Source organism: Pseudopodoces humilis, chromosome 6, assembly GCF_049639895.1.
Source record: "Pseudopodoces humilis isolate 2021_Gansu_Grassland_sample_001 chromosome 6, ASM4963989v1, whole genome shotgun sequence".
Classification (NCBI taxonomy): domain Eukaryota; kingdom Metazoa; phylum Chordata; class Aves; order Passeriformes; family Paridae; genus Pseudopodoces; species Pseudopodoces humilis.
In genome coordinates this window covers 8,652,838-8,680,059 of record NC_142205.1, presented here as the reverse complement: position 1 = coordinate 8,680,059, position 27,222 = coordinate 8,652,838, and the positions used below count along the sequence as shown (strand labels likewise).

The window sequence follows — 27,222 nt, the reverse complement described above, 5'->3', positions numbered from 1 at the left end:
ATGCAACAGAAGTGTAAAATACGGGTCTCCTTTAAGTATTTTCCCACAGTTCTTTGGGTCATGTGTATTAAAAGCAGGAGGTTTGTGTTTAATAATGCATTGAGATTTTTTTAGATCATCATTGGTAGTCCCTGAAGCTCTGCAGGCATTTTCAGCCTACAGGCATGCCTGTATCATGCACACTGGATTTTGGAAATTAAAGCAGAGCTGTGGCTCAGGTGTGGTGTAACCACTGCTGGAGGAAGTAAAACAGAAAAAGCTGGAGCTAAATTCAAATGCAAGGCAGTTTGTCTCTAAGGTAGCAAAAAAGGGCAAAAAAGAGATTTTCATTTCAGTATGCTTGAACTGGTGTCTCTTGCCTTCAGAAGGAAGTTGTACCAGTATGCTTCTGGCAGATCTAGAGGGATCTGGAGATGTCATCTTTAAACCTTGAAATGGAACAACAAAATACTGATTGGACTGGAGAGATTTCCTGTCTGGTTTAGGTGAGACCACTGTGGGAAGGTACTTCCAGGTTCTGACCTTCACTTTGCATTTGTTACGCAAAACAAAAAGGCTAGAACACAGAAAAAATGAGGAATAGGAGATTGCCTATGGTTGTTCTTGCCTATTTTAGAGTAAATTCACATGTTTTAGGCAAGTAATGTGATCGTGTGACATAGGTTAGAAAGCTGTGTAAGTCAGGCTGGATGCAACTGTTACTGTTTTCAGAGCTGTCCTGAAATTAATTGCAATAATTAAGAACTTGGATTTCAGAAATGTCAATAAACCTTTGACACCTGTATCTTAAGTTTGCTTAGGGAAAAAATATTCACTGTTTAGCAGCTGAAAAGAAATTAATAGTTTTGATCCAAGACTGCATTTATGCTGAACCTTGTGTCAATTGCAGTATTCACAGTAAAACCGATAGAACAATTTAACCTGTTATGTGATTGAAGTACAAGCTAAAGCTACTTCAGCAGGTGTCATTTGCTTTGGAAGCGCTGGAATTCTTTGCCCCATTACACATGAGGTGTCTTGAGTCTTTCTGTGATTTTGGTATGGTCCTTAGTGTTCATTTCTGGAGCCTCACTGGGGTGTAGAGCCTGTGTAGTGCAAAGATGGTATTGAAGATATTCAGCTGTGCTGAAAGATAAAGTTTTCTACTATCTGCGGATAAAGGCTTGAAGTAGGTGTTTACGTTGAAATAGAAGTGAATTTTCACTTGTATGAGCTAGTATTTTTGCGTTACTTAAGCTAGCTTTGTTTTTCAGACATGACAGTGCTCCATTTTTGTGGTGTCTCCAATCTTGTGTTGTTTTGCAGTACTGTTAACAAATACAGGAAAGGAAAACTAGTTTGAATCATATTGTTTCCAAGGCATTGTAAGTATTACAGTAAGCATTACTGGTAATGCACTTCTTATAACAGCAGTTCTGCAATTAATGCCTTTGTCTCTTTTGTCATTTAGCATTCTGTAGAAATACCTGCCAATCAGAATGCATTTGGGGACAACCAACAGTTATGTGAAAGTGATATTGCTGGTCAATAAAGGGTAATAGGCAATAGAGTGTATGTGTAATAGCTTTTCTGAAAGCTGTTGCTGAGAATATGGAAGAAGTGTCCATTCATTGAATAGGTAGTGCCATAATTATGTTGGTTTTTTATGAGTACCTAAACAGTCATCAGCCAGGTCAGAGGAACTTGATCTTGCCAGAAGAAACAATATGTGATTTTTAAATCCTTGTATGAATCACTGATACATGTTGACAAGAGGGCTTGGGGGTTTTTTGTGTTTTGTTTTGTTTAGATTTTTTGTTTTATTGTTCCTCTCAATAAATGGATATAGAACTGTTCATATTAAGAGAATATAAGCCTGAAAAGCATTCATGGTTACATTTAACTTCTGCTTAGTTTTTGCTCATTCTGTGTCTTGATTTAAAAGGAGCAATTTGGGGTGGAGAATAGCTGAAGACTGATAGAGCTTATCTAACATGCATGCTGATGAGGAGAAGTGGTCAAACTCAAACTGTATGCTGAGCTAGCACAGAAAACAGGAATAGCTGTGCAAACCCATTTGTCTCCCAGGAGAGATTTTCTGCGTGACCAGGAGACCAAGGACAGACCTTGAAGATACTGTCTGAAAAGACCTGTGAATGCCTAATTGAGGAAAAAACTACTCAATTCAGCAGGGAGTGGGAGCAGGGATGCATGGGAGCCTTCTGCCATGCACTATCATCCAGTCAGTTTCCTGTCTTCAGCAGATACATGCTTTTTGTATACTTGTATATATTTTGTTGTTGTTGGACTGCTTCAAAAGTGTTAAACGTAGTTTAAAGTCCTTTGTATTCTTGCTGTTGGTCTGTATGTCTGGTGCCTTTCCTCTCTCTTTCTTTCTGCTTATGTTCTGATAGTTTTCAAAGCCACTGTTCATGCTCAGGTGTTCTTGGAAAAAGGATACTAATCATAGTATCTAGTCACTGAAAGCAATGAAGTTCCTACAAGTTCCCTAAAACTTTAGGTAGGCTCTGCCTACAAGGAGGTGAGGACTTCCTTCAAGAGAGATGGTGTTAAATCCTTGGAATCAAGGACTCTGTCTGGAGTGTTTTCCTTGGGTGAACCTCCACAGACGGGTGCTGTGGTAAACATGGGACAGGCAACCACTGAAACTTGCTGTTACCTGGAGAACAGAGTAGGAAACACAGTGTGACTGATGATGGCACTTGGAAAGCTACTTGTCTGTATGATTTAGCTGAAATACTGGAAATAAGATCAAAAGATTTACTTATGCAAACATTCATTTGAAGTTATTGTCAGAAGGCAGAAGCTGGGAAAAGTTTCTGTGCTGAGGGCTGTACGAGCAGTTTCTTTCATCACCAGGTTTGAACAGATGCACTTCAGAACAAAGTTTTGATGAAATCTTTTTGTTGCAATGATTGATTGTGCTACTGATATGATGCCAAGGTAGTTAAATCCCAAACATCTGTCAAGGTGTTCAGCTTGAGCTTATTGAAAGTCTCCTACAAGGCAAATGAGGTTATGTATGAGCGGCTTTACACAGATGATGGTGATTTTATTAAAATACGATATGGAACACCTCAGACTCACCGTAAGTTTGCTGAGCCAAAGAAAAATAAAAAGATGTGCTTTGAACATGAAAAAACTAAGGAATGTGCTATGCCTGTTAATACCTGAGAAGGACTATGGGGTAACTCTTCTACAGTCATCAGGCCTGAACTCACTAGGTCAGGTGTCCCTCTTGTTGGAACTTTGTTTATTTGGTTTTGTTGGGTTTCTTTAGAATAAAAGTCTGGTTCTGAAAGGAGCAAAATGTTATAACAACATAACTCATGAGAAATTACCAGGTTAGACATGTCTAAGAAGAGGTCATTGTTTGCCCAAATATTTAGGAGCTATTATAAATATTTAGACACATCCATTAGACATGGTATAACGTAACTGGAGTGGGTTGAAAGTCCTCTAATGCAGTAAGTTGTGAAGATGCGGTGTGGCAGGATGGTTTGCATTGCTGCAGGACAAATTGCTGGGTGCCACTTCCAAATGCCACATGATACCTCTGTGTAAGGCGAGGGTTGTACATCTGGAATTGAATGCAATTGATCAACAAGCCCAGGGAGCTAAATTGGCTGTTTTCCTCTTGATAGATAACAAATCACTAAAAGCACTGCAGGATCAATTTTGTTTGAAGAGATGCTTAGTGTACTGTTTAAATATAAAAAGCTAGACAAATCTGAAGCAAACTTCATAAAAGCATTTAGAAAAATAAAAATTCAAAGAGTGATTTGTGTATTTCAGTATGTATCCTTACAAGCTGAATTTGTTTTTAAGTAAATATTTGTTCTTTAAATTTGATGTTATTGCAACAGTTGAGAATGAAATCTGATTAGCTTAAGGTCAGACTCTGAGATATTAGTTGCTGGAGGAGGCTTGGGGTAAGAGTTTTAAAGTTCAGAGGAGTGGGTTGATCTTGTCTGGCTGCTGGGTGCCCACCCAGCCTGTTCACAACTGGCCAGGGGTTAGAAAATAGGATGAAAAAGCTCATGGGTCAGGATAGACAGGGAAATCACTCACCAGTGGCCACCATGAGCAAAACAGACACAACAGGGAAAAGATGAATTTCTTGCTAATTAAAAATAGCCTGTATAGGCTGGATGAGTAGGCAGCCTTGAAGGTTACCCAGTCTTCACTTGGTAGAAGTGGCTGCTCCATCACTTCCCTACAGCAAAACCCTTCTTCTTCTAGGGTCCATGTTCTTTCCTAGAAGTAGAGGTTGTGGCTCAGCTGCAGAGCACTCCTGTTCTGTAAAGTAGATGTCCGAAAGCTTCAGTAATTAGTATTCAGCATATGCTTATGTGCTTCCCCCAGAAAGTATGGATTTGAGCACATGCTTTTCCAGATTAGTCTGATGAACACTCAAAAATAGAAGCTACGTACACCGACTTAATCTATCATGAGTGGAAACGACAGCATGGCAGTCTCAGATGTTCAGTACTCTAGTTCAGCATAACCATTATAAGATTTTCCTTTTTGGGGGGGTTGGAATTACACCCAATGTAGAGAGCACTGGAAAAATTCATCCACCTGATATTTGTTGTCCTATGAATCATTATCTCACTGGGGTTGTTTGTTTTGTTTGTCTTTTTGCTTAAGGTGCTGCTAGCATTTTATTGTGTTAACAAGCTGTTCACCTGTCTTTCTTGCTTGTGTAATGATATTCTATAGATAAACACAGAGCAGCTGGCAAAGCTTTAACCAGGCTGTAGCTTTTTCACTGTGCTTTTTTTTTACATATCCTCGTGACCAATTACCAATTGTTGCCTTCATCTCTGAGTCCTTTTTGTTTTTATGCATGTGTAACACTAGTTTAAGACTTCATGACATTTTACAAAATATGACTGTTGAGAGAATATTTTTCCTTTTTTTCTTTAACAGATAGCACTTCAGATAGTAGATTAAAAGGAAAATACGACAAACTAAAAACCCAAAACCAAACAACCCCCCTCCGCATACAGCTATGTATTTGAAACAGCAGTTCCTTTCTCATGTAGTATGAAGAAATATTTTTGCTGCTAAATCTTCTGACAGTTAAATGCCAGAATTTTTGACTCACCTGCATATTAGAGAATTATTGTTTCTTCTTGCTATTTTATTGGCATTTGGAAATTAATGAAAAATTCCAAGTGTCTGTTCAATGGAAGGATGTGAATATACTTGCTTACATGTGAGGTGAAAAATAAGCAGATGTAACAACTTGCTGGTATCCCTTTTTGAAGAAGTACCTTTAGTCTTTGGAATTCATCGTCTGCCAGTTAAACTTACTACTGCAACTGTGACTGGTGTAAAAAGTTGTCAATTGACTAAGTTTCTGTTGCTGTAAGTACATTGCATTTTCATAATGGGGGATAAGTAAACTTTGGACATTGTGCCTAATTCCTGTCCCTTTTGAACAATTTTTTTTTTCCTTCTTATATTGTTATGTAAATCATGTTAGTTAATGTAAATAATTGTTAGTTTAAATTTAATTAGCTCAAAAGTAGTTACATGCAACATAATCTGTAAGTTTTGAAAATACTGAGTTGGCTCATCACTGCCTTTATTTGAACTTTTTAGGGCCTAATTCTGCCTTTTGCACAAGTGGCAACCAATTCAAGAAATTACCACATTGGCAACTCATACAAGGAGTTGTTTTCCAGTACAGAGGCATCACTTTCTGTATGCTGCAGATAGAAGCAAGTTTGTAACCTCTAGCTTTCATGAATTCTTATCCTAAAGGGAATGTGCTTTCATTTGGGAAGTCCCTTTTTTTAAAAATTTCTGTGCTATGAAGTAATTGTTCCTATTTGTAACTGTCTGATCATGGCAGCAGTTATTTTGGGAAATGAAAAATTTGAGGTTGATCCTTTGCCTCTTTCCTTTCCATGAAAATATTGTAGGCAACAGATTTAGACTGAGAACAACTGGACCCTCCTTATTAGAATCACACTACTATTAAGACTTGCCCCTGAAGCAGGCTGAGATTCCTGTTAATAAAATCCTTGGGCTGAATTAGAGTGAAAAGACACTGAGTGAAATACACTGAGTGAAAATACACTGACCAGTGTATTTATGAGGCAGATATATTTCAAAACAATTCAATTGCAGTGGAAGGTATGTGGGCATTTTGTTTCTCCTCTATAAAAGCATAAAAATATCATAAAATATGTAAGGAAAAGAAAGAGAAGGAAAGGATAAGATTAGATAATTGAGAGGAAAGATGTCACCACCTGTGGATCCAGTGACGAAGCTTGATCACTGTTCTGCTGTACATGTGGTCACAGACATCATCCACTGGGAGCAGAGGCCCATGAAACAGTAAGTTTGTCAGGGTACGTACATTCAAGCTGGCATGGAAATGCCTGGATCCTTTCCCAGGGAGGGGATTCTCCAAGTGTCATGCAACACTATGGGCAATGTACAGTGTTCTGATGGAGAATTCCCAAAAGACTTTTGGGTCTTGGGTAGCCCCTCTATTGGTCTTGTCCACTCCTTGACCCCACTTCCATACTTCTCCACTTTATTTTGTGTGCTCACCATGGACCTGAATGGGAAAATTAGCTCCAGAAAGGTGCTGCCCTGCATTTGCACAATCCCCATTTCCAGGTACATCCTGTTCTAATTTTCTCACTTGAGTGAGAAATCGGTGTTGGAGGCATAGCACTGTATTCATTCCTTTACTGTCCAGGCTTCTCAAACCACCCTTTCCCTTACCCTTACCATAGGGGGAATAAAGGAAGCTGTGTAGATACAGGACAGTTCCACTGATGTGAATGTGAAACACTCTCTAAAACCTTTCACTTGAGCTGTTAGAGCTGTAGCAGAAGAGGAAGGGTTGAGCTGGTTCCTGTTGAAGAAAGGGTTGTTTCATTCGAACCCTGCAGCATTTAAAAGTATTGCATGTGAACTGTCACCAAATAATTGTCCTGTGATTGTGAAGGCATTTCGTACAGTGTGTAATAAAATACATGTATTTGTGTAAAATGCACCTTTTTCCAAGTGCTGCTTGAAAAGTTACCCCAATGGATCTAGGTTTACTTTGTTCCCATGTCAAAAGGCAATCTGGATTTACCATCAGCGAAGGCGTATAATTACTGCTTTTCTGTATAGTTTCTTTCCATAGGGATCAAGTCAGGGTTCCTGAGTGTGTGGCAGAAAAGCAAATGCTTAGTGCTGGATGAGTGCCAGTGAACAGTGGGAGATCTGGAGCCTTTCAACTCCATGGACTTTATTTTAAGCAGGGTTGGGTTTTAGCTGTTGCTCTGAAGACTTCAGATCAGCAGTTCAGAAACGATGGATATTATTTTCAGAGGACCAGTGGCAGGCTTCAGACGATAGTGCTATCACTAGCTGGGATCTTGCTAATTTGCATGGTTCCCTTGCTTCTGTCTGTTCTTTGACTTATTTGGGATCATCATGTCTTCTTGTTATGGTGGTAGCTGCATTCTTATTGCAATTTCAGTAGAAGAAAAAGCCTGAACAAAATCTGTACTTCTCTACAAAGGATCATGGAAACCTGGAGGAAAAAATTCCCTTTAATGTTCAAATTATGGGCTGCTGTCAGTTCTAAGATGACACGTGTTTTATGTTATTCAAAAAGAGGTGGTGTTGATACTTGAAAGCTGCTGTCAAAAATAATGCAAAAAGTGCTTGCAATTTTCTTTCAAAAAGAGGATGTGTCTCTAAGAACCGCCCTTGTATCTGTAAATGTGGTTTTCAAAGTTATTCTTAGCTTCCAGAATTACTGTGTGGTTTGAGATTGGTCTGTTGGCACCCTGGCTTCTTTTTTGTAGTTTATTTTTTGGTCTCTGTCCCATGTTGGGAAGTCTGTGCTAGAATTTTTCGTCTGTTTGTTGTCACTATTTTTTAGGGACAGTTTCTGCTCTTGGTCTACCAGCTTGTTTAAAAGATGTTAGAATAGCATCTTTTCCTCTGATAATGTGCAATAAATAATTGAACAGACCTGTTATTTATCTAATAACCTGTAGCTAACAGGTCTCTTAATTTGTTTTTAACATTCTCTTATAATCCATTTAAATTCTGTTTGAAAAATCAGATCAGAATTCATTATACAATAAACTGGACTAACCTAATCCTGGTCACTGTTCATTGGTTAGACTTGATGGGTAAAGCCAGAATGTAACCAATTCAATAGTTAATACGTTCGTATGTTTTATACTGACAGTTTTATACTTTGTGGATGACAAGCAGGAATCTTCTGATTTTGGTATCGGACCTGTTGAGTGGAACTTAAAAAAAAAGTAAAAATCATTAAAATCAATATTCAGTGAGTGATCTTTCATGAAATAAAAGAATGGTGTATTATATATTGTGGCTGAATGTGTATTACTTTGTTTGGTTGGAGTTGGTTTTTTTTTTCTTTAATTTGTGGTGTGCTTGTTCCTGTCTTGCTACTGGCTGGAATGAGAGTTTGTATATAGCAGGAATAGGCAGAAGGAATGCAAGGTGTAGTTGTGGAATGAGACTCCTGCCTGGAGAGCTCATACTCAAGAGGGTGTTGGGATGATAACAGCACTATGGCCACGTAAAAAGAACTTCCTGTGCAACCAAAGAAAAATTGTCCCCAGAAATCCCAAATCCATATGTGCATCCTACAGTGGTGATATGGTTAAAGGGGTTACTGCAGTCAATGAATAAAGAAATAGGCAAATAGAACTAATTGAGGTCCTTGATGCTGTAGTGGAATAAGGCAAAATGAGCAGTATTTCTCAAGTCCAGCAAATCAAAACAAGAATGTTTTTTAATTTGTTAATTTGTTGTTTAATGGGATGTTTTCCCAAAACAAACTACCAGGATACATGGTAGGCTTTCCATGAGATGTTTTCAAATTAAGTCTTTCTATTAATTTTAGTACCTAAGGATGGGAATTGCTAATTTGTGTTCTGCCAAAGAATAGTAAGTGATTTGGATTAAATTATTTGAACCACATTCTGCATAAACTGAAAATAAAAATTGGTATTGAACATGGCACTGTCCCTAATTTTCTGTTACCTAGTGCAGTAAATTGAATTTGTAAACTTGTGTTTTATTTGCTTTAAGTGGCCCCCTGTGAAGAGATTTAAAGTTTCATGCAGTTTCAGCTTGCCAGGGACCACATATGATTGACACAATTAATCAAAGATCACACTACTAATCCACACCAAACATAATACAGTTGAGAGAACTCAATTAAAACTTTTGTTCTTCCAGTTGAAAAACAGCCACGTGGGAGCTAAGTGTCTCAGGCATACTTGTTTTGCTTGAGATCGTTCTTAATAAATTTCCTGATTTTGCTTCTGCAATGCAATTTAGATGCTTAAAAATCAGCAGTCATGCTTTGTCACAATTCTGTACCCAGACTCCAGCATCTTTGTTTATTAACTTTGTCTAGAAGGTTTTAATGGTTGTGAATAAATGCTAAAGGAAAACATAAGAACAGAAATAATAAAAATCACCAGGTAGGGAATGCTTAAAGAAATGCTTTACTAAAAGCTTTACTATAAATACAGAAATTTAGAACTAAACAACATAAAATTGAGTAGTTCAATTATGTGCTCTCCCTCTTATTATTAATTTTGAATTATGTTTGTTTCCCTGACCGTATATCACAAGCTTTATCCTTCTCCCTGGGCACCTTTATATCAGTACAGTGAAGGCATTATTTAAGAGTGTAGATTGTTGACAGCTTACACTTAAGGTGTTGAAACCAGAATTCCTAGCTGTTAATGTTTTGAAAAATCTTTTTATGATGTAAACTTTTACTGTTAATATTTCCCAACGTTTTTGAGGAGGTATTTCATGATTCATTTGGTCTTTTTATTATAGATGCTGCTTTGTTTTAATGTGGCCAAAAGTCCATAGTGATGAATCTGTTCTTTGCCACCTGAAAGACTTTGTGACATAGTTTTCTCCCTGTAATGCCTTGTTTTAGTGATATTATTATTATTATTATTATTATTAGTGTTGTAAAATGTTTGCATCTGTTTGGCCCTGGGAGATTCATTACCTGCGTTCTTGTGATGTTCAAAGGGAGGATTCTGACCATGGTGCAAAGGTTACCATGGTGCTTGATAGATTATTCCATTGTTTGGTAGGTTTGGGGGTATTGTTTGTTTGTTTTAACTTGGAAAGCAACTTTGTCTTGTTCTGCCTAGAGCTGAAGTCTGCTTCTGTTTAATAAACAAACCTTCTGATTCAGTTGTTTGCTCCTCCAGATAATTATGCTACAAGAAGTGAGAATGCCAGGGTGGTTTTGGAAATAATGGCAGCTGAGTAATGATTCAGATTTATTATGCGAGATGTTTTTTGAGAGGGTTTTTTTTCCTCTTCAAAGTAGAAAAATTTTTAAAGTGTGTGTAAATAATCTCAGTATCATTATTTTCCGTGCTGCCATACTGCTTATATGTTAAAAAAAAATTGTGGTAAATACAACTAGCTGAAGTTGTTTTAGTTTTTGGGGTTTGGAGGTTTTTTTACAAAAGTAATGTAATATTGTCCATGTCTCCAATACAGAGAACAGACCCACAGCTCCTTGCTCAGTTCTACTATGCTGATGAGGAACTAAATCAAGTAGCAGCTGAACTGGACAGTTTGGATGGAAGAAAAGACCCACAGAGATGTACACTGCTGGTCAACCAGTTTCGCTCATGTCAGGTAATCAAAGTGGCAACTTCCTGATTTCACTGAGATTTTTATGTACATTTAATGTATCCCATTAATAGTTTTTGTATTAGTTAGTTTTTATTGTCAGAGCTTTTAAAAGTTAACCTTTGTTAGATACATGCTTTTCCTGACTTCAAAGGGTATATTCTTGAAAATACTATCCGTAAGTTAAATTTCCTGCATCTCATTTAAGAGTATTGGTGCTTTCCCTGAATAAGAATACACATAATAAACTTTGTTTACTTTATATAAAATGAGCATACAGAGCTTACAGGACATGCAAAATGTTTCAAAATTTCAAGCAGCAAAAAATATACATGTCATTTGTAGCTGATCAGCTTTCAGCCCTCATGAATCTCATAGTTTTTCACTAGTAATTGAACTACGTTCAGAAGGTTATGTGGTGTTTAGTTAATTAAAATTTTTAGAGGTAGAAAGAAACTGCTTTTGTTGTACCCATTGTATTTGCGTTAGTGCTTTGATATTGAGAAATTATTGATATTGAAAAAAAGTTGATTGAAAAAGAGCTAGGTGCTCTGTTTGCTTGCAAGAAAACTAAATTTTACAAATCCAGCTTTTTCAAGAGTGCTTACAAAGAAAGTAGACTTTGAATGTATTGTTCTGTCAGAAACAATTTTAATACTTCTGTTGACTGTGAATGTCTTCACAATTTCCTACTGTATTGTTCCTAGAGAAAAATGTGAGTTTAAGGGATTACCAAAGTGGAAGCTGTGAGTTTATTAACAAATTAAAAATGCAGTGACTTGGAGTGAAAAAAAAATAGATGTGAAAGTTATCTTCAGAGGAAGACTTCGAGTCTGCTGTGTGGCGGATCAGCTGTACCTAAACCATACTTGACAAATATTTATCTGACTTTTCCAAAACCTCCAGTAGTGGATGTTCCACAGGCTTTCTAGTCAAATTCTGTCCAGACTGGTGGGAAAGGTTTTCTGATATTAAGGGTAGATTAACAATGTCATTGTACAAGACAAGTCTCCTTGGTTGTTTTATCTATGGCAGTGACAATTTATTCCCTGTTTCCCTGCAGGCACACAGGTTTTCTGATATGTTTCCTGTAGTATAGGCAGACCTGAAGAGCTGTTCTATTCAAAAAGTAGCTTCTCTGAATGTTTCACCTGTAGGAGCACAGGAAATGCAGACTCTGATTGCTCCTTGGTCAGTTTGCTTGGCTTGTTCTATAGTGATTCAGTACCTTGTGACTCTTAATATCTTCTGATGTGTGGTAATTTCATTTGTCAAACAGATTGTTTTAGCACCAACAATCTGTTGCTAGAACTGAAAGAAAAAATGGGGGAGTATTTTTATGTAGCTATTTTGGTAATTTGTAGTTGTAAAAGTTCTGTAGGACAGGTCAGATCATTGTCAAATGTCATGTCAAAACCAGCTTTGCTTAATTAGGTCTTAACATTATTTTGTAGTACTTTGTGTAAATGCAGCGATTTTTTGATTTCTTTTTAGAATTTGTCCTGTAATTTCCAAACAAGAGAAGGTACAGTGTTTTAGTAAGGATTCAAAATGTAGGTGTTTGCTGACCAAATATCACACAGTAGAAGGAAAAATTTGTTTTAGCCTAAGGTGAGGTGGGCTTTGAGAAGGATGGAGAGCCAACAGCCAGCCCTGGGCTCAGAACATTGCCTAGAATATAAAAGTAGGGTAACAGCTGCATCGTGCAATACCTCTGATATCTGCAAAAACAGTTATGCAATTCTGGGACCTTTTGTTTAGAAATGTGCATTTTTGACTGTTCAAGCAATGCTTTTGAAAAGTATCTTGTGACCACAGAACATAGTTCATCAGACTCCCAGTCTTTGCATGATGTTTTTTCTCCTATTTTGTGCTAGTTCATCCATGGAAACTTTAGTTTTAAGATATCCAGATGATTCCCAGTTTTTATCTCCATGAAATTTACAGAGGCGTAGCATATCTATCAGATTTTAGCGTTTTCTAGGGACAAAGATTTCTAAAATTCCACGTCCTTCTATCTTGGCATCTGTTTTTTAAATTAATTCATTGTTCCTGTGTTACTTATTTTCAAATCATTCACTGATAGTGTCTGCTTGATTCACAGATGATGGTTTTGAGTTTTATTTTTATCAACTAGAGAAAGGAAATGCCTGTAAATTAGTGTGGTTTTGTTTTGTTTGTTTGTTTTTTTAATGCTGACAAATCTTACGAACTTGTGATTCTTCTTGGAGAGAGGTTGGGTGTTACGTTGGATCTTGACCATGTCTGAAGAGCCAAGCTTTAAATCTTTGTGTCTACTTTGAACTTATGATAGTTTTGTTAAGGATCTCCAAGTTTATTGTTGTGTGTGAACAGATTCAGACAAACCAGAAGGTCTCTGCCTAAAGGATCTAATACTTTATAGTGGACATACTTTCCGTACTGGTAATATTAGTCAAGGCAAGTCGAAGGTATGGTGTGTTGTCGTGTTCCTGTGCATGTGCAGAGAACTGCAGTCTTCAAGATTGTTGATGCTTCCTTAGTAAAGAACTGCAACTCTGAATGTTGTCTTCTGCTTTATCATGATACTATCTGCTGATAACAATCACACTTGTTACAGTCAATTAACTTTTCAAAATTTCTGAACATCTTGCAGCTTGGTTTTCAAATGCTGTGGGTTGACTGTACAGCAGGATGCTGAGTAGCATAATCCATGAGTAAGAGTGGCAGGATGAGTAAGATAATGGTTTCCAAAGCTTTTTATTTGCACAATAATGTGATGTAACACTGTTTTCCAGTTGTGGTAGCCTATCATAAAAATGGCTCATCCCTCATTTTGCTTTGATGTTTGCATGTCAGTGGTAGAATATTGTGAGAATATTGTAAGAACATATCTATCAGTACAGCATCTTACATTTATTGTGTGATTAATACCTATTCAACAGAATAAAGCACTTCTCTACTGGTTTCTGTTAAAATTAACAATACCTGAAGTGTGCCGAGATGCATGATGAAAAGCTGTGTAAGTTTTTCTTAAATGAACCAAAAGGTAGGTAGAATGTCAAACTTTAGCTTATTGAACTTGATTGATAATTCTAGAAGGAAAACTCTCTTTTTTCCTTAAGAAAAACACCTCTGCTTTAGTGAATCTTCAGTAATACGCAGTGCTTGTTCATCTGAGGTTTTTTCACTGCAACACAAATCATTGCAGTATTTTTATATTAGTGGTAAAACAGGGTGTCCTTTCCTATGCTACTCACAGCATCACACAGTATTGAGTTTTACAAGAAGTGATGGTAACTCGTACACTTCTGAGTTATTCACTCATGCATTCACTATCATTCTCTAAATTAATTTGCTTTGATCGTTGCTGTTTTCACATTGATTAGTGTTTTATTAATTGACTTGGTAAACTGGTTTAAAACAATTTATCAGCTATTTAAATGGAGTTAAGTTTATTGTTAAATATTATGTAATTTCATTTGTTTTGTTTAAGAGTAAAGAGTAAAAAACCTCTTTGTTGCTAAAGCAGATATTTGTTAGGAAGTCACAGGTAACAAATGTGTGCATAAGTACTTCACATGGTGAGAATGTTTTTAGGATCATAGTCCTTGCTTGCTGTTTCAGTACACTGATAATTAATTCTCTGTGTACAGTACTGAGGTCTCAGAATAGCACATGAGTCAGTTCCAGCATGGTTTTATCAGCATTATTCCTGCAGATTGTATCTCAGCAGTGTGTCTCTTGATCTGCTGAAGTGCATGAGGAAGGAATTTGCCCCATCAGGGCACTGAGCTGAAGCAAGGCATAGACTTTCCCAGCTGTGCTGTCCATTTGCACTGTTCCACGGAATAGTAAAATGATGAATTTGTAATTCTTGTGAGACATGACTGTTTCTGGCTCACTGCTAGGTGTGATGGGTACTGCATTGACTGGCAGTACATTACACTGGTTCTTCACTCCTTTCCTGCTAGTTGCCTTCTTGGGAAGCACCTCCTGAATTACTGGAATTGGCAGCCCAGAGTTTCCAAGTCAGCTTTAGCAGTTCCAGTTTGCTGTAACATAAGGTTTTGAAATGTAGCCTTTAGTGGACTGCCTCCTGTATAGATCACTCCTTCATTTAGTCCTGGAGAACCAGGCATCTGTGAACTTCATTATCCACTGTAGCATAAGTAAATGTTGCTGAGGAGTTGGAGCCCTTAGAGAAAGTTAATCATATCTCAGTGTTGTGTTTTATCACTTGTCTGTCTCAGTTTCTGTAGCAATACAAACTATGTGGTGAATTTTATCAAAAATGCTGTTTCAACCACACTTATCTCCATATTTCTTCAAGCTCAATTTAACAGCTGAAAGCATCACTGCAAAATAAGTTGAGATATGAGTGTCAGTGGAAACAAAACTTTGCCCTCGCTGTAAAGGAATATGTTACAGGCTGAAGGAGCTTACTGTGGGGTGTGGAAAGAGTAAATTGGATATGGCAAACCAGGAGTAAAGGATCAGTGCTGCTGGGAGCATACTTTGGCAATCTGCTTTGTCACATGCTAAAATCGCAGTCATAGAATAGTTTGGGTTGGAAGAAACCTTAAATATCACCCAGTTCCTGCCCCCTGTTATGGGCAGGGACACCTTTCACTAGATTTCCCCAGCATGGGGCAGGACCTTACACTTGGCCTTGCAGAATCAAACCTTTAACACAAAGAAAATATATGCTCTTTATCTTTGAAATATTTTTTGTGCATATTTGAAACGCTTAGGAATGTTATTTGCTTTCTTAAGAGAGAGATGGATGGGTATGATGAGTTTGGAAGGGGGGAAACTTTGTCTGATACTGTGTAGTGTCTGACCCAAGCACTGATCATGTTTGATAATGGCTCACTTTAGGAGGCGGTTACCAATTTCAGCTGATACGGGGATGGCAGTCCAGTTGTCTTTCACATCAGCTTACACCATGTATGTGGGCAGATATCTGTACTGGCTTTTTATTTAATTGAGAAAACCCCACAAGACACCACCAACAGCAACACTAAAAAACCAAACAAGACAAAAAACCACAAACAACCGAAAAAAAACCAAGCAAATGAAAACAGACCAGCAAAAATCTAACTCCAAACAAACAAAACTTTCAACACAACACCATCACACAGAACTCTGAAGCTGTTGCAGGGTTTGCAAATTGCTTAGTAACATTTCCAGAGTGAAAGAGAAACATGACTGAGTGAATTGTCATAGAGCATGCGTTGATTTCTGTGTAGTGGGAAATGGAAAGGCTCTTCAGTGTGTGCCATTTGAGTTTTGTTATTATATATATTTAAAAATAAATAAAAGCTGATGTAGCATGAAATGACAACACAGGTGGTAATCAATAATGCACAAGGGTGAAACTCAATCTGGATTGACAAGTTGCTAAATAATGAAAAGTGAACTTATCTTTGTGTACAAAACACAATGAATTTTTTATCAGTGAAAAAGGGATGTTATTATATTATATTAAATGGTGCATGCTGGGGTAGCCGTAGGTTGTTACTGAAGAGACTGTGATGCAGGGTTATGCTGTACCATCTGCTCATGATGACCACAATCATTGCATGCAAACTCCTGTGGAAAACCACTGGATTTGGTGGAAGATGAGGTAGTCATCCATATAAAACATGAGGTGCTAACAGGAGAGCAATGAATATTTTATCTGTGCTTCAATTAGAACAGTTTCTTCTTTTGGTCACACCTTTTATTTAAATTTAAAAATACAGCATTTTCTTCTTTGTGAACAAGAACCCAGCTATAGAAATCTCTTAATTTCAGAGGTATTGGAGTCTTCTAATACTCAGCTACTAAAGATAAAATTATTTTTCCTTTCTTAATGTAAGATTATTTGCCCATGATCATTGTTTTTATATTGCTAACAATTGGCATATTGGTACCTTGAATGAGTATTGACAGTGAACCTGCACATAGTGGTATAATTCCCAGAGTACTTGAAGGCTAGATGAGGACAATGGAGCCAGGTCATTTTAAGTCTGACTTTTCTCAGCATTTGTGAAGTATGATACTATACTGGATCCAGTTATGTAGGAATTAATGTAATGTGACGTGTCTGAGTATCAGGGGCTTTATAGCTCTTCCACAGTCTTCAGCAGTGCCATCAGAGGATTGCTGTCAGCTCTGCTATAGTATGATTGGCTAAATTTTTTTTTTTTTTTTTTTACTGTTGCAAAGAAGGATAGATTCTAGTATTAGCCACTGAATTGTTTATATAGTCTCATGACTTAAATATGCTGCAATTTTCCTTCTTTTCTCCATATGCACATGGTAGTGCCACGTTATTAAGATTAACAATACGTGCAAATTATTTATTTTGTGATGTTGCTGTAATTGGGGATTAAGTCTGTTTTCTTCTGCTAGGAGCCTTTTAACTTAATCATATAGAAAAATCCATACCATTTATTTTTTTCTTTAATGCTGGGAAAGTGTGATAAGAAAGACAAGAAGGCAGGTTAGTAATTTGTCGAGTTGGTTCTTAGCAGTGGAATTTAATTTTCGTTGTGACCTTAACATACTTGCAAGTTAAATCCTGTTTTTTAATAAGAAATAATTAATTACATAATAATGGATTATTATGAAGAATATTCTGTGGAATATTGTGCAGTCTGGTTTTCTCATGTGTCAGGTTGTCATAAGTAAGTTTTCATTAAACAGAATCCTTGAATGGAGCATCCTGAGTTGGAAGTGACCCACAAGGGTCGTGAAGTCCAACTCTTGGCCCCACGCAGCACCATCTGTCAAAGTCACACCATGTCCCTGAGAGCATTTCCAGACTCCTTGAGCTCTATCAGGCTTGAGGCTGTGACCACTGTCCTGGGGAGCCTCTTCTAGTGCCCAGCCCCCCTGCTGGGTGAAGAACCTTTTCCTAATACCCAACCTAAACCTTCCCTGACACAACTTCAGGCCATTCCCTTGGATCCTGTCACTCACTACAGAGCAGAGAACAGTGCCTGCCCCTCCCATTCCCTTCATAAGGAAGTTATAACTCCAATGAGGTCTCCCCTCAGTTTCCTTCTCCCGGGACAACATCTCCAATTCATTTGTCCCTTAGTCCAGAGGTTCTCAGCTGTGCCATTGCCATCTACAAGCTCTGTGCATTCCAGCCCCTGCCTCACCTGCCCTTCCTGTTCCTCCCAGAGAGCCTGAACCATCCAGCAGGGCGCCCTAATCACAGAACTCATCCCACCAGGTTCTGCTTATGCCAGTGATGCCATATTTCTGGGACTGAGCCACGGCTTCCAGCTCCTCTTGCTGGATCCTCATTTGCACCTTTAGATTAAAGCCTTCAGGTGTTAAATTTGTTAAATATATATCTATATATGTTAAATATCGGACAGAAAAAGGACTTCTACCTATTGGAAGGAGGGATTACAAAATATTTTTGAGTTTATAATTTCAGACTGCCATTTTGTTACTATTGCTGTATAATTAAACAATAAATTACTAATTGAATGGCTGGAGTTTAAGGTGACGGGAAGAAAATAAATTGTTAGCCATTAGGGTGGCTTATTCAGTTGTTGTAACTTTATAATTAGCCAAAGAGAATGAGAAGTTCAATTAGTTCACTCCTAATTCCAAGTTCCTTTTGGAGTAAAGATGCAATGGTTGTCTTCCGCCCCCAGCTTATGCTTTTAAAAGAATTTGTAGTAATTCATTGCTGCACAGGGTTCTTGGTGAAAAATAATGCAGACTTTAAGACAGTAATTAAAAGAAGATTCATTTTTGAAAATATTACATGTATTAGCAAGCTAGTGTTGCTTTGCAGAAGTTTGAAATGACTGATAGGAAAACAGCTTGTGATAAGGATGAATTTGCTGTTGGAGAGCAGTCTTCAGATAGTAGGCTTTGTTACTGCATGCTTTTGCACTGTTTGCACTCATAAAAACTTCCCATTTTAAAGGCTTTGGTAAATCTGCACTTGTGTGAAAATAATTATGCAGAAAATGTGCTCTTGGTGAAGAAAGCTTACCTTTTTGCTTATTCCACCTACTTTCTCCTGCTGGATTTCCATTTTTTAGAATAGTGCTATTTTTTCAACACTTTTTAAAGTAGTGTTGAGATGAGCAATAGCAGCAGCATTACCCCAAGTACATGGATCTTCGCACTGTGAAGAAGGCTGGATACTTCTTACATGTTTATACTGTTCCTTGTTCCATGTTTCTGACAGAAGCCCAGAATTGAATTCAGAAAATGTAGTACTCTTGATTCTAACATGTGATGTACACAATATAAATTCTTAGGTTTGCCCTGAGAATACATTTTCAGTTCTCTAGAGGTCTCAAGATTTCTGTGCCTGAAGATTATTTACACAAATACCGAGCAGCAGATTTGTATTCTTTGATTTCTCAATTGCCCTGCAGTGTCTCTAGCTGCTGTTAAAGTTGTTGCTATTCTACATACACAGTGCTCATAATCAAACAGTGTATTAGTTCATGTAGAGGTGTTAAATGATGATCATCTTGAGGCTGCAAAGCTTGTTGAATTGATTTGTGCAGCTGAGGCGCTGAGCTAAACTGCCTTTGTGACGTAAGTTCTACTAATTCTTGCTTTAGAATTGTACTGATACTGTCAAAAGGTCTTTTTTGGTGTATTTTTTGTTCGCTTTTTTCTGTTTAGGTCTGATGCAGACATAATCAATCAGATTAATTCTAGCAGGCTTTCAGAGTCATGTTTCCTTTTGACTTGCGTGATAACTGCTATGAAAATTTATTTTTCATTTTCATACATTTGTGCAAACCTCTGGCCTCGGTGCCAGCCTTGTTTATAATTTGTACAACTTTCCTCCACAGGGGTTTTGCTAATTTGACTGTAAAATATTTTAACCCTGTAGATGGAATGTGATGAGTTTTCTCAGTAGATCTAATTAATATATTTGTGGTTCTCTGACTTATTCTGCAATGCAAATATCATATTTCATAATTGAGAAAAGAAAATTAAGAGGAGATTCCTCAAACAGGAAAGCAGAATTATCTCGATGTAAATTTTTAGGAGAACTTTAAATCACTCATTTAAAATACTCAGAATGTAGAAATGATTGGAAGCTTGAACACTCAAAGAACGAAAGTCTCCAAAGGTTTGGGCTCCTTGGTTTTGAGTTGAACTGTTGTTGGATATAACTCTTTATTTGTGGTATAATTTCACATTGGCTTTTCTTTGCCTTTTGTCTACAGCTGCTCAGCTTCAGCATAGCTCAATTAATTTTGTACTCAGTGAAATCAGATTTTTCATTGATTTTTCATGCTAAGTGTATTCTTTCTTTCCTAGCAGGTAAAGGCTTTTAAATTTTAAGCAAGTGCTGTGGGTTACCAGCAAGCTTTTAAACTGTATTAATGGAAAGGCACAGAGTGATTTCAGAAGGAAATATTTCTGTAAATTTGAGTGGTTTTGGTTAGAGTTCTATGGTAGCTTCAGCAGCTGTTCATGTGGGTTGCCCCGTCTTTGATTCAAGCAAGCCCTTGGACACTTGGTAGAAATGTTATAAACATTTTAGTTTCAGTAAATACCTTAACTTTATTGCTTGGATATGTAGTTGAGCATGGACAAGAAAAAATAACTTAGATTTCATATAAAAAATAACCCTGTTTAAATGTGTATTTCTGTGTTATCACACATAGTTCCTTAGGCATTATTCCATGGTCCATTGGCAGCATTGGTTTAAAAGTTTTCCATTCCAAATTTACACTGTTCTTGTTGCTATTCCCACAGTTAAGCATGGCACCCCTCAAAGCACAGCTTTTAGAGAGCTTTGAAGTTTTAGATCCTTATCCAAGGCCAGTTCAAATAAGCTGTGGTCAGCTTTACCACTGGAAACACTTGTTCAGCTGTACCAATGCACGTATCTGTAGAGTCTGTCTGTGACCTTGAGCAGTGAAGTGATGTGGGTTACTCTGGATCTGTGCACTAAAACCCTTCATAGGTGTCCCCAGCAGAAGAGCACAGAGTGCTGCTGAGACATGGGGACAGGGACTGCAGGGGAGGTGAGATGGTGAGATAAGGGGCCAAGGTCTCTCATTGGCCTTGCTGCTAAAGGCTGACCCTGCAAAATGGCCTGACACCAGTCTGTAATGAAAAGTGGCTTTCTGTTTCAGGTGTAAAAAAACCTTATCTGAAGGTGTCTCCCACTATCTGTTAAGTTGAAGTGGTGTGAGAATAAGGAATCTCTAGGAGGAAAAAAATACCTGCTCTTTCATTCTGTGCTTTGTCAGAATTGTATCCATGCTGAAAAGAAGCAATTTTTTACAAAGAAAGGATGGAGGAGCGTCCCTTGATGGACAAGGTACCTGTGAAGAGCTGTTAAAGAACTCAGAGGATGGTGTTGTAGTGGATTGGCAGTGAGTTATCTATTAAATACTACTTGTATCATTAACATTCTTGACAGGAGCAAACTGGGAGTATGTTCCATAATCACTGTGAACAATGAGACGTTCAGAGGTGTGAAGTTTTCATGTTTGATTGCATCTGTCCATTGAAGAACATTTTCTTGTAGAATTAGGCAGAAATAGATCTCATTAAAGGAGACAAATTAGCCAAAAGTGAAAGAAATTCCCTGCTGGGTTCTGAAACCTAATGATTGGTTGGAAGTTGGCAAGAATCTATTCCTGATGTTAGTTATTTTGTTAATTGATACAGAGGTTGAACAGTGTGGATTGAACCAGGAGTACTTTTAGCTGAAGTAATGGCCAAGTCTTTCTTGCCTGTTTAATTTGCAGCCCTGGAGACATTAAATTAGTTGTGTTAGTAGAGGTCAGTGAAGGAGACAGCAAGGTAATTACTGAGATCAAGGGAAGAAGTTGATTGAAAGAAACCTTCACGTTCACAAACTTTAGAAACTGTAGCAGACAAAGATACCTTTTAACCAAAGAGGGAAGAAGGAAGACCCATTGTGTGTTCCTCATTGCTCTGTGGTGGGGAGGGAATCCTGGTCATTTTCTGAATTGTATCTGTGTTTGAGGCTTTTTCTAAACTAGAACAGAGCTGGTGGACTCTAGAATTAAATTCTCATAAGGTTTGTATTTAAGACTTCATGCAGAGGTAGGAAAGTCAAAAACTTGTGCTAGGATTCGGCTGTTGTCAGACATGAGAGTGAGCTAAGACTTATTCAAAGAAAATTATTTTCCTTTATATAATGTCGTCAGTTTAATTTTGATGGGGACAGTGCCAGTCTAGAAACAAAAAAAAGTAAAATTTAGAACAGCTATTTTAAAGTGATGATCTCAGGATTAAGCTTAAATCTGAGACAGTACACTTATCTGCTTTACTTCGTTCCCATAATATTAGAGCTTGTAAATTTGGGTGTTTTTCCTTCAGAGTTTCATCTCCAGTTACGTTGTTTTATAACTGATGGCAACATTTGTCATTTCATTACTCCTGGTAATGATGACTTCTGTGAGTTGCATTGCTCTAACAGATGTCTTCTCGGTGCTGCCTGACATCTTTAAACAGTTGGTGTCAGGTACCTGTTTGCTATTTGGGCCTGCCATTGAGTGAAAGCTCTTAACATTTCTTTTGCAAGCAGGCAGACTTGTCAGCCCTTTCATATGTTTTCACCCTACTTCACTGCAAATGAACTTGAGTATGATTGTTCTAAATACACTGAGGAACCTATAAGTATCAGAAGAGTTGGGGGTTTTTTGTCAGTTGGGTTTGGTTCACAGATTTTAAATTTGCCTTTTTTTCTCCAGTAATGTCAAGTGATCAGTGGAATGTTGTAGTTCGGTAAAAACCAAATATACGGAGCTAAACATTTGTTACCAGTAAATAAAATAAGTGTGTCTTTTAAATGTTGATTTTTAACAGCTTTTCTTCATAATTTTTGGGAAACTTCTGGTCGCTATAGAATAATTAGTAAATGGCTATAAAATGTAAAATGCTTGACTGTAAGTTGGGCCATCAGTACAACTTCATCAGCTAAATGGAATTGTATTTTCTTTCTACATTTCATATTTGATCGTGTATAAGGAGTGATTAATATTAAAATATATTTTTTTCTTTGAAAAAAGGATCTTAATAATGTTTAGTACTTTAGTCTTAAGTTGTAGTTTCTCATGTTAACAAGTTTTTTCATGTGTTTCCACTTGCTTACATGAATCAAATAGGTCATTCTGAGAAACTGCCTGTTATCTAAGACTGTGGACAGAGTGGAATGAAAATGCTGTGCACTGCAGGTCAGGGAATTAATTTGCAGCAGAGAACCATAGGGAAGAAAGCTGGATCCATGCCAACTCAGCAATGAATATGTTGGGGATGCAGGATGCTTTCACTGCAGCAGGGCAAGGCAAAATGAAGATGGCAGTAATTCATGATGACATCTCCTTCATTCTGCCCTCTGTGAATGGGGATTCCTCTTTTATTTATTGAGAATTGTTGTTGCTGGGCTGAGGCAATACAGAATTTAAATTGCTAGATATCCAAGTTGCCTTTTCATGGTGAATTTGGGTATTACTCTATAGTTGGGTAGGTTAAACTAGGAGCTGCTCCCCAGGATTCATACATGGAAAAATCCTGTTACTTTTAGAAGGTGGAGCCTCATGAGTTGCGCCCTTGGTTTGTGGATGATGCCAAGTTGGGTAGAAGAGTTGATCTCTTGGATGGCAAGAAGGCTCTGCAGAGGAATCTGGACAGGCTGGATCAGTGGGCCCAGGGGTCTGAGGTTCAGCAAGGCCAAGTGCCAGGTCCTGCCCCCAGGTCACAACAACCCCTGCAGCACTACAGGCTGGGGCAGTGGCTGGAAAGGGCCCGGTGGAAAAGGACCTGGGGGTGCTGGTTGAGAGTGGCTGAACACGAGCCAGGTGTGCCCAGGTGGCCAAGAAGGCCAATGGCTCCTGGCCTGGGTCAGCAGTAGTGTGGCCAAGCAAAAGTTTTTTGAGTGGCTGAGGCAGCTGGAGATGTTTAGTCTGGAGAAAAGGAGGCTCAGGGGAGACCTTACTGTTCTCTGCAGCTCCCTGAGGTTGTAGCCAGGTGGGGGGTCAGGCTCCTGTCCCCAGTAACAATTGATAAGACAAGAGGAAATGGCCCAAGTTGTGCCAGGGAAGGTTTAGATGGGATATTAGGAGAACTTCATTCATGAAAAGCATTGTCAAGCATTGGAACAGGCTGCCCAGGACAGTGTCTGAGTCACCGTCACTGGAAGCAATCCAAAGATGTGTAGATGTGGGACTTGGGCACATGGTTTAGCAGTGGACTTGGCAGTTCTGGGTTAGTGGTTGGACTTGATGATCTGAAACCCAAACATTTCCATGGTGCTACACTGCCAGTGCCAATTAGTGGATGAGGCAAAGAGAGTCTGAAAGCACACCCATTGAATCTGTGCAAGATGGACTGGAGGGAAAGCCATAGTGAGGCTTTGGATATCTAATGTGAAATAGCTACCTGGGTTCTGGATCCAGGACTTTTGTGTGTGCATTGAAAACCTCTTGGTTACATCGGAGAGCACACCACCTTGCTACTGCTTTCTTCTGTTAAAGTAGCCTGTAAAACCCTAAATACCTACTAATTGCTTTAATTCCAATAAAATCTTCCTTTATTTTTGGCATTAATTCACGTTCATCAATGACTTCTTATTGCCATAATGTGATGTTGAAGGAGTTCTGGTACTTAACATCAAACTAGAAAAGGTCACAAAAAGTCATGGACTTACTTAAATGAAGAGGCAAAAATATCATCTATTAAGCTCATGGTGATATCATCACAGAGCATATTGCCTCAGCTAGATTTTATTGGTTATTCAAAGGATGGCTATTAGAGAGGTACTGAGCAGCGCAGGAAGTTACCTTCCTTTGAAGAAGTCTTGCAAAAGACCTCAGGTCATATTAAATTTAATGTTGTGGAAGAGCAGCATAAATTTTATCAAGAATATGTACAGAAGGGTAGATAAGTTTGCCTTTTGTTGATCTAAACATGTTTCATAGTATAAGAAAGATTAATTTCTTGGCAATTTTTGGTACCTATTTTGGAAGCTAATGCAGCAGTTGATGTTAGCTTTATGCTCTGATTATTTACTGTATGACCAATTACTGACAGGTCAAAAAGAAACCAATTCACTGTCCTCCACTGTGGCTACCTTATGTACATTGTCTCACTATCACTCATTGTCTTCCCTATCTAAATATAAGTGCTGACTATTATGTGAAACTTTGATCTTTGTTTTCCGGGAAATGAGGACTTTGGAGTAAATCCCAAAGCAGAATCTCTGCAGTGGCTGCCTGTGCTGCTGTAAAGCCTCAGCAGAACACCTGAAACAAAACTGCACATCCCAGTATGAAGATAAACCAAAAGATAACAGATAAAGCTGCCAAAGGAGGCATTAAAATCTGGAGGCTTTTATATAGAAAGATGGATCAAGTGAAAGATTTACTGCTTCAGTTCTAACTAATTGATTTATGTTGCTTAAATTAGAGCAAAATTTCAGTGCTACCATGTATCCAAACCCATTCATTATTAGCTTACAAAGCAGAATACAGTAATTAAATAAATTGAATGTTTCTTGAAGCTCTTCTAAAGAAAAGACTAATTTGCTTACAATGCATTGGATAGTCTGTCTAAATTGGCTGGCATCCTTCCAGTTTTAAAGCAGCTGAGATCTGAAATTATTATGGGAGCAAATATTCCAGATTTTTTATGTAGGTTACTCTGCTCTGGGTATCATAAGAAGAATGGAAGAGGAAAGGGAAGTGATGGAGAATTGTTGGTTTGTTTTGTTTTTTTTCTTCTGTAGGATGATAAAATAAACCCTGTAGAGCAACAGAGAATTTGGGAAATTGCACATCTTGAAACATCAAAAGCAATTTACCTTGTAGAAATCTTTCAGTATTTGTACATTATATATCAAAGTTATATCAAGTGTTTTTCCCTAATCTTCCTGTATCCCTGCTGGACTAGGCAGGAAAAGACGGCCATCTTTTTAATTGGCTTTTTCACTTAGCTCTCTGACAGAACAACCAGCTGCCTCTGTGAAGCCAGGTAACTTTATACAAAGAATTGCTACTGGAGAGGGAGCTATTGTGATTTATCTCCATTGGGAAGTGTATATTTAAATTCTAATTACCTCTGGTTTAGCTTAGTACTACTGCACATATTAAAAAAAACACCTGAGTCAAAGTCTGACATACATGGAGATATGTTGGTAGATCTTTGGGTGCTCTGGAAAAGAAGCATCTAGAGATTATAGGAATGTTGAAGAAATGAGGAAAAATATTAAATGATTTTTAAGTGGGAAACAAATAAACAAATTATATACTTAAACAGTGTATTGTAAAAAGTTGAATTATCTTCATTACATCATCTTGCCTTTACTTGCAATATTTAAGTGCATTATGGTATAAAATTTCATGATGCTTGTAATAATTATCTTCAGAGACTATTTAGACAGAATCTTAGTGCTTTTTAACAGGTAAAATGATTAAAAAAACAGAACAAAACCATGGAACAGTTGCTTACCAGCAATGAGTCCTCTTTCTTTATTCTATTTGCATAAAATGTTCTTTGATACATCAGGGATTTTGAATATGTATATAGGTAATTATGTAAGGGAAATTCAATTTGTCTTGTAGCTGCTGTCAAATAAGATTGCATTTAAAAATAATACATTGAAGTAAGATAAAATTTAGGGAGGAAAGTTTTTCAATATGGCCTTTCCTCTTATTCTGTGTAGGTTTTTAGGAAAAAATAAGAGGAAGAATTGCATTTCCCCATATTAAAGTTATGTGGCAAGTAAAATAAATTGGAATATCATGTCCTAAAATAAAATGTAATTGGATTATTTAAAGTCTGATATATCCGGATTTGAAGAGTATTTTTTCCAGGGTTCCCTACCTTATTATTTTTCAGTATTTTGTGGAAATTTTGTAAAATTTTAACTGGTAAGATTGCTTTTTACCACTGTAGCTCTCCAATGCAGAAAGGCCTTTGCAAACTTTGATTAATTCTCTTAAAACAGGAATCTGGCTTTTTCATCCTAGTGATCAAGACCAACCTGTAGTCCTCTGGTGATAAAGTGAGAGCTACAGGCAAAGCATCTGGTCTCAAAATAGATCAGTAATAACAGATTTGAAATACTTCATGAGTGACTCATGCCTTTCTACAATTTAAATGTTTTTATCCTCAGTTTCAGTCTTTGCTCTGTAACTTTGGGTAGGAGCTAGGTAGTTTAGGAGTTGTTTTTCCTTATGAGATCTACTTTCAAAATACTTTGGTTCCCCAGGCAGATTTAGCTAAATAATGGTGAGAGTAGTATATCAGTGTCATGAATTAAGAAGTGGAAGGAGAATAGGAAACTTCCTATTATTCTGGTTTTTCTGAGCCTAAAGTGTCACGCCAATTTGGATGTGATTGCTTGGCTAACTCGCGGTTGTTCTGGAGAGAGGAGGTGGTGACAGAGTTCTTCAGCCTGTGGTTCAGGATGTGCTGCAGCAGCAGGGTGTGGGCATCTCTGTTCTCGTCCAGGATTTGAACTCCAGTTCTCCTTGCAACTACACGGGGGAGTATGCAAGGTTGTTTTTTCCCTCAGTTCCTGCTAGGGGCATCTCT

The 27,222-nt window shown here is 37.7% G+C and overlaps 1 protein-coding gene across 4 annotated transcripts in view; it reads left to right on the top strand.

The window, feature by feature from the left end:
* The window catches only part of ZFYVE28 (zinc finger FYVE-type containing 28), a 145,950-nt gene that overhangs the window by 54,597 nt on the left and 64,131 nt on the right, over positions 1-27,222 (top strand). For all 4 annotated transcript variants that reach the window (XM_088056862.1, XM_088056861.1, XM_014263206.2 and 1 more), the window contains exon 2: positions 10,546-10,686. In XM_088056862.1, coding sequence (XP_087912988.1) covers positions 10,546-10,686 — 141 coding nt within the window. The remainder of the gene's footprint in view (positions 1-10,545; positions 10,687-27,222) is intronic.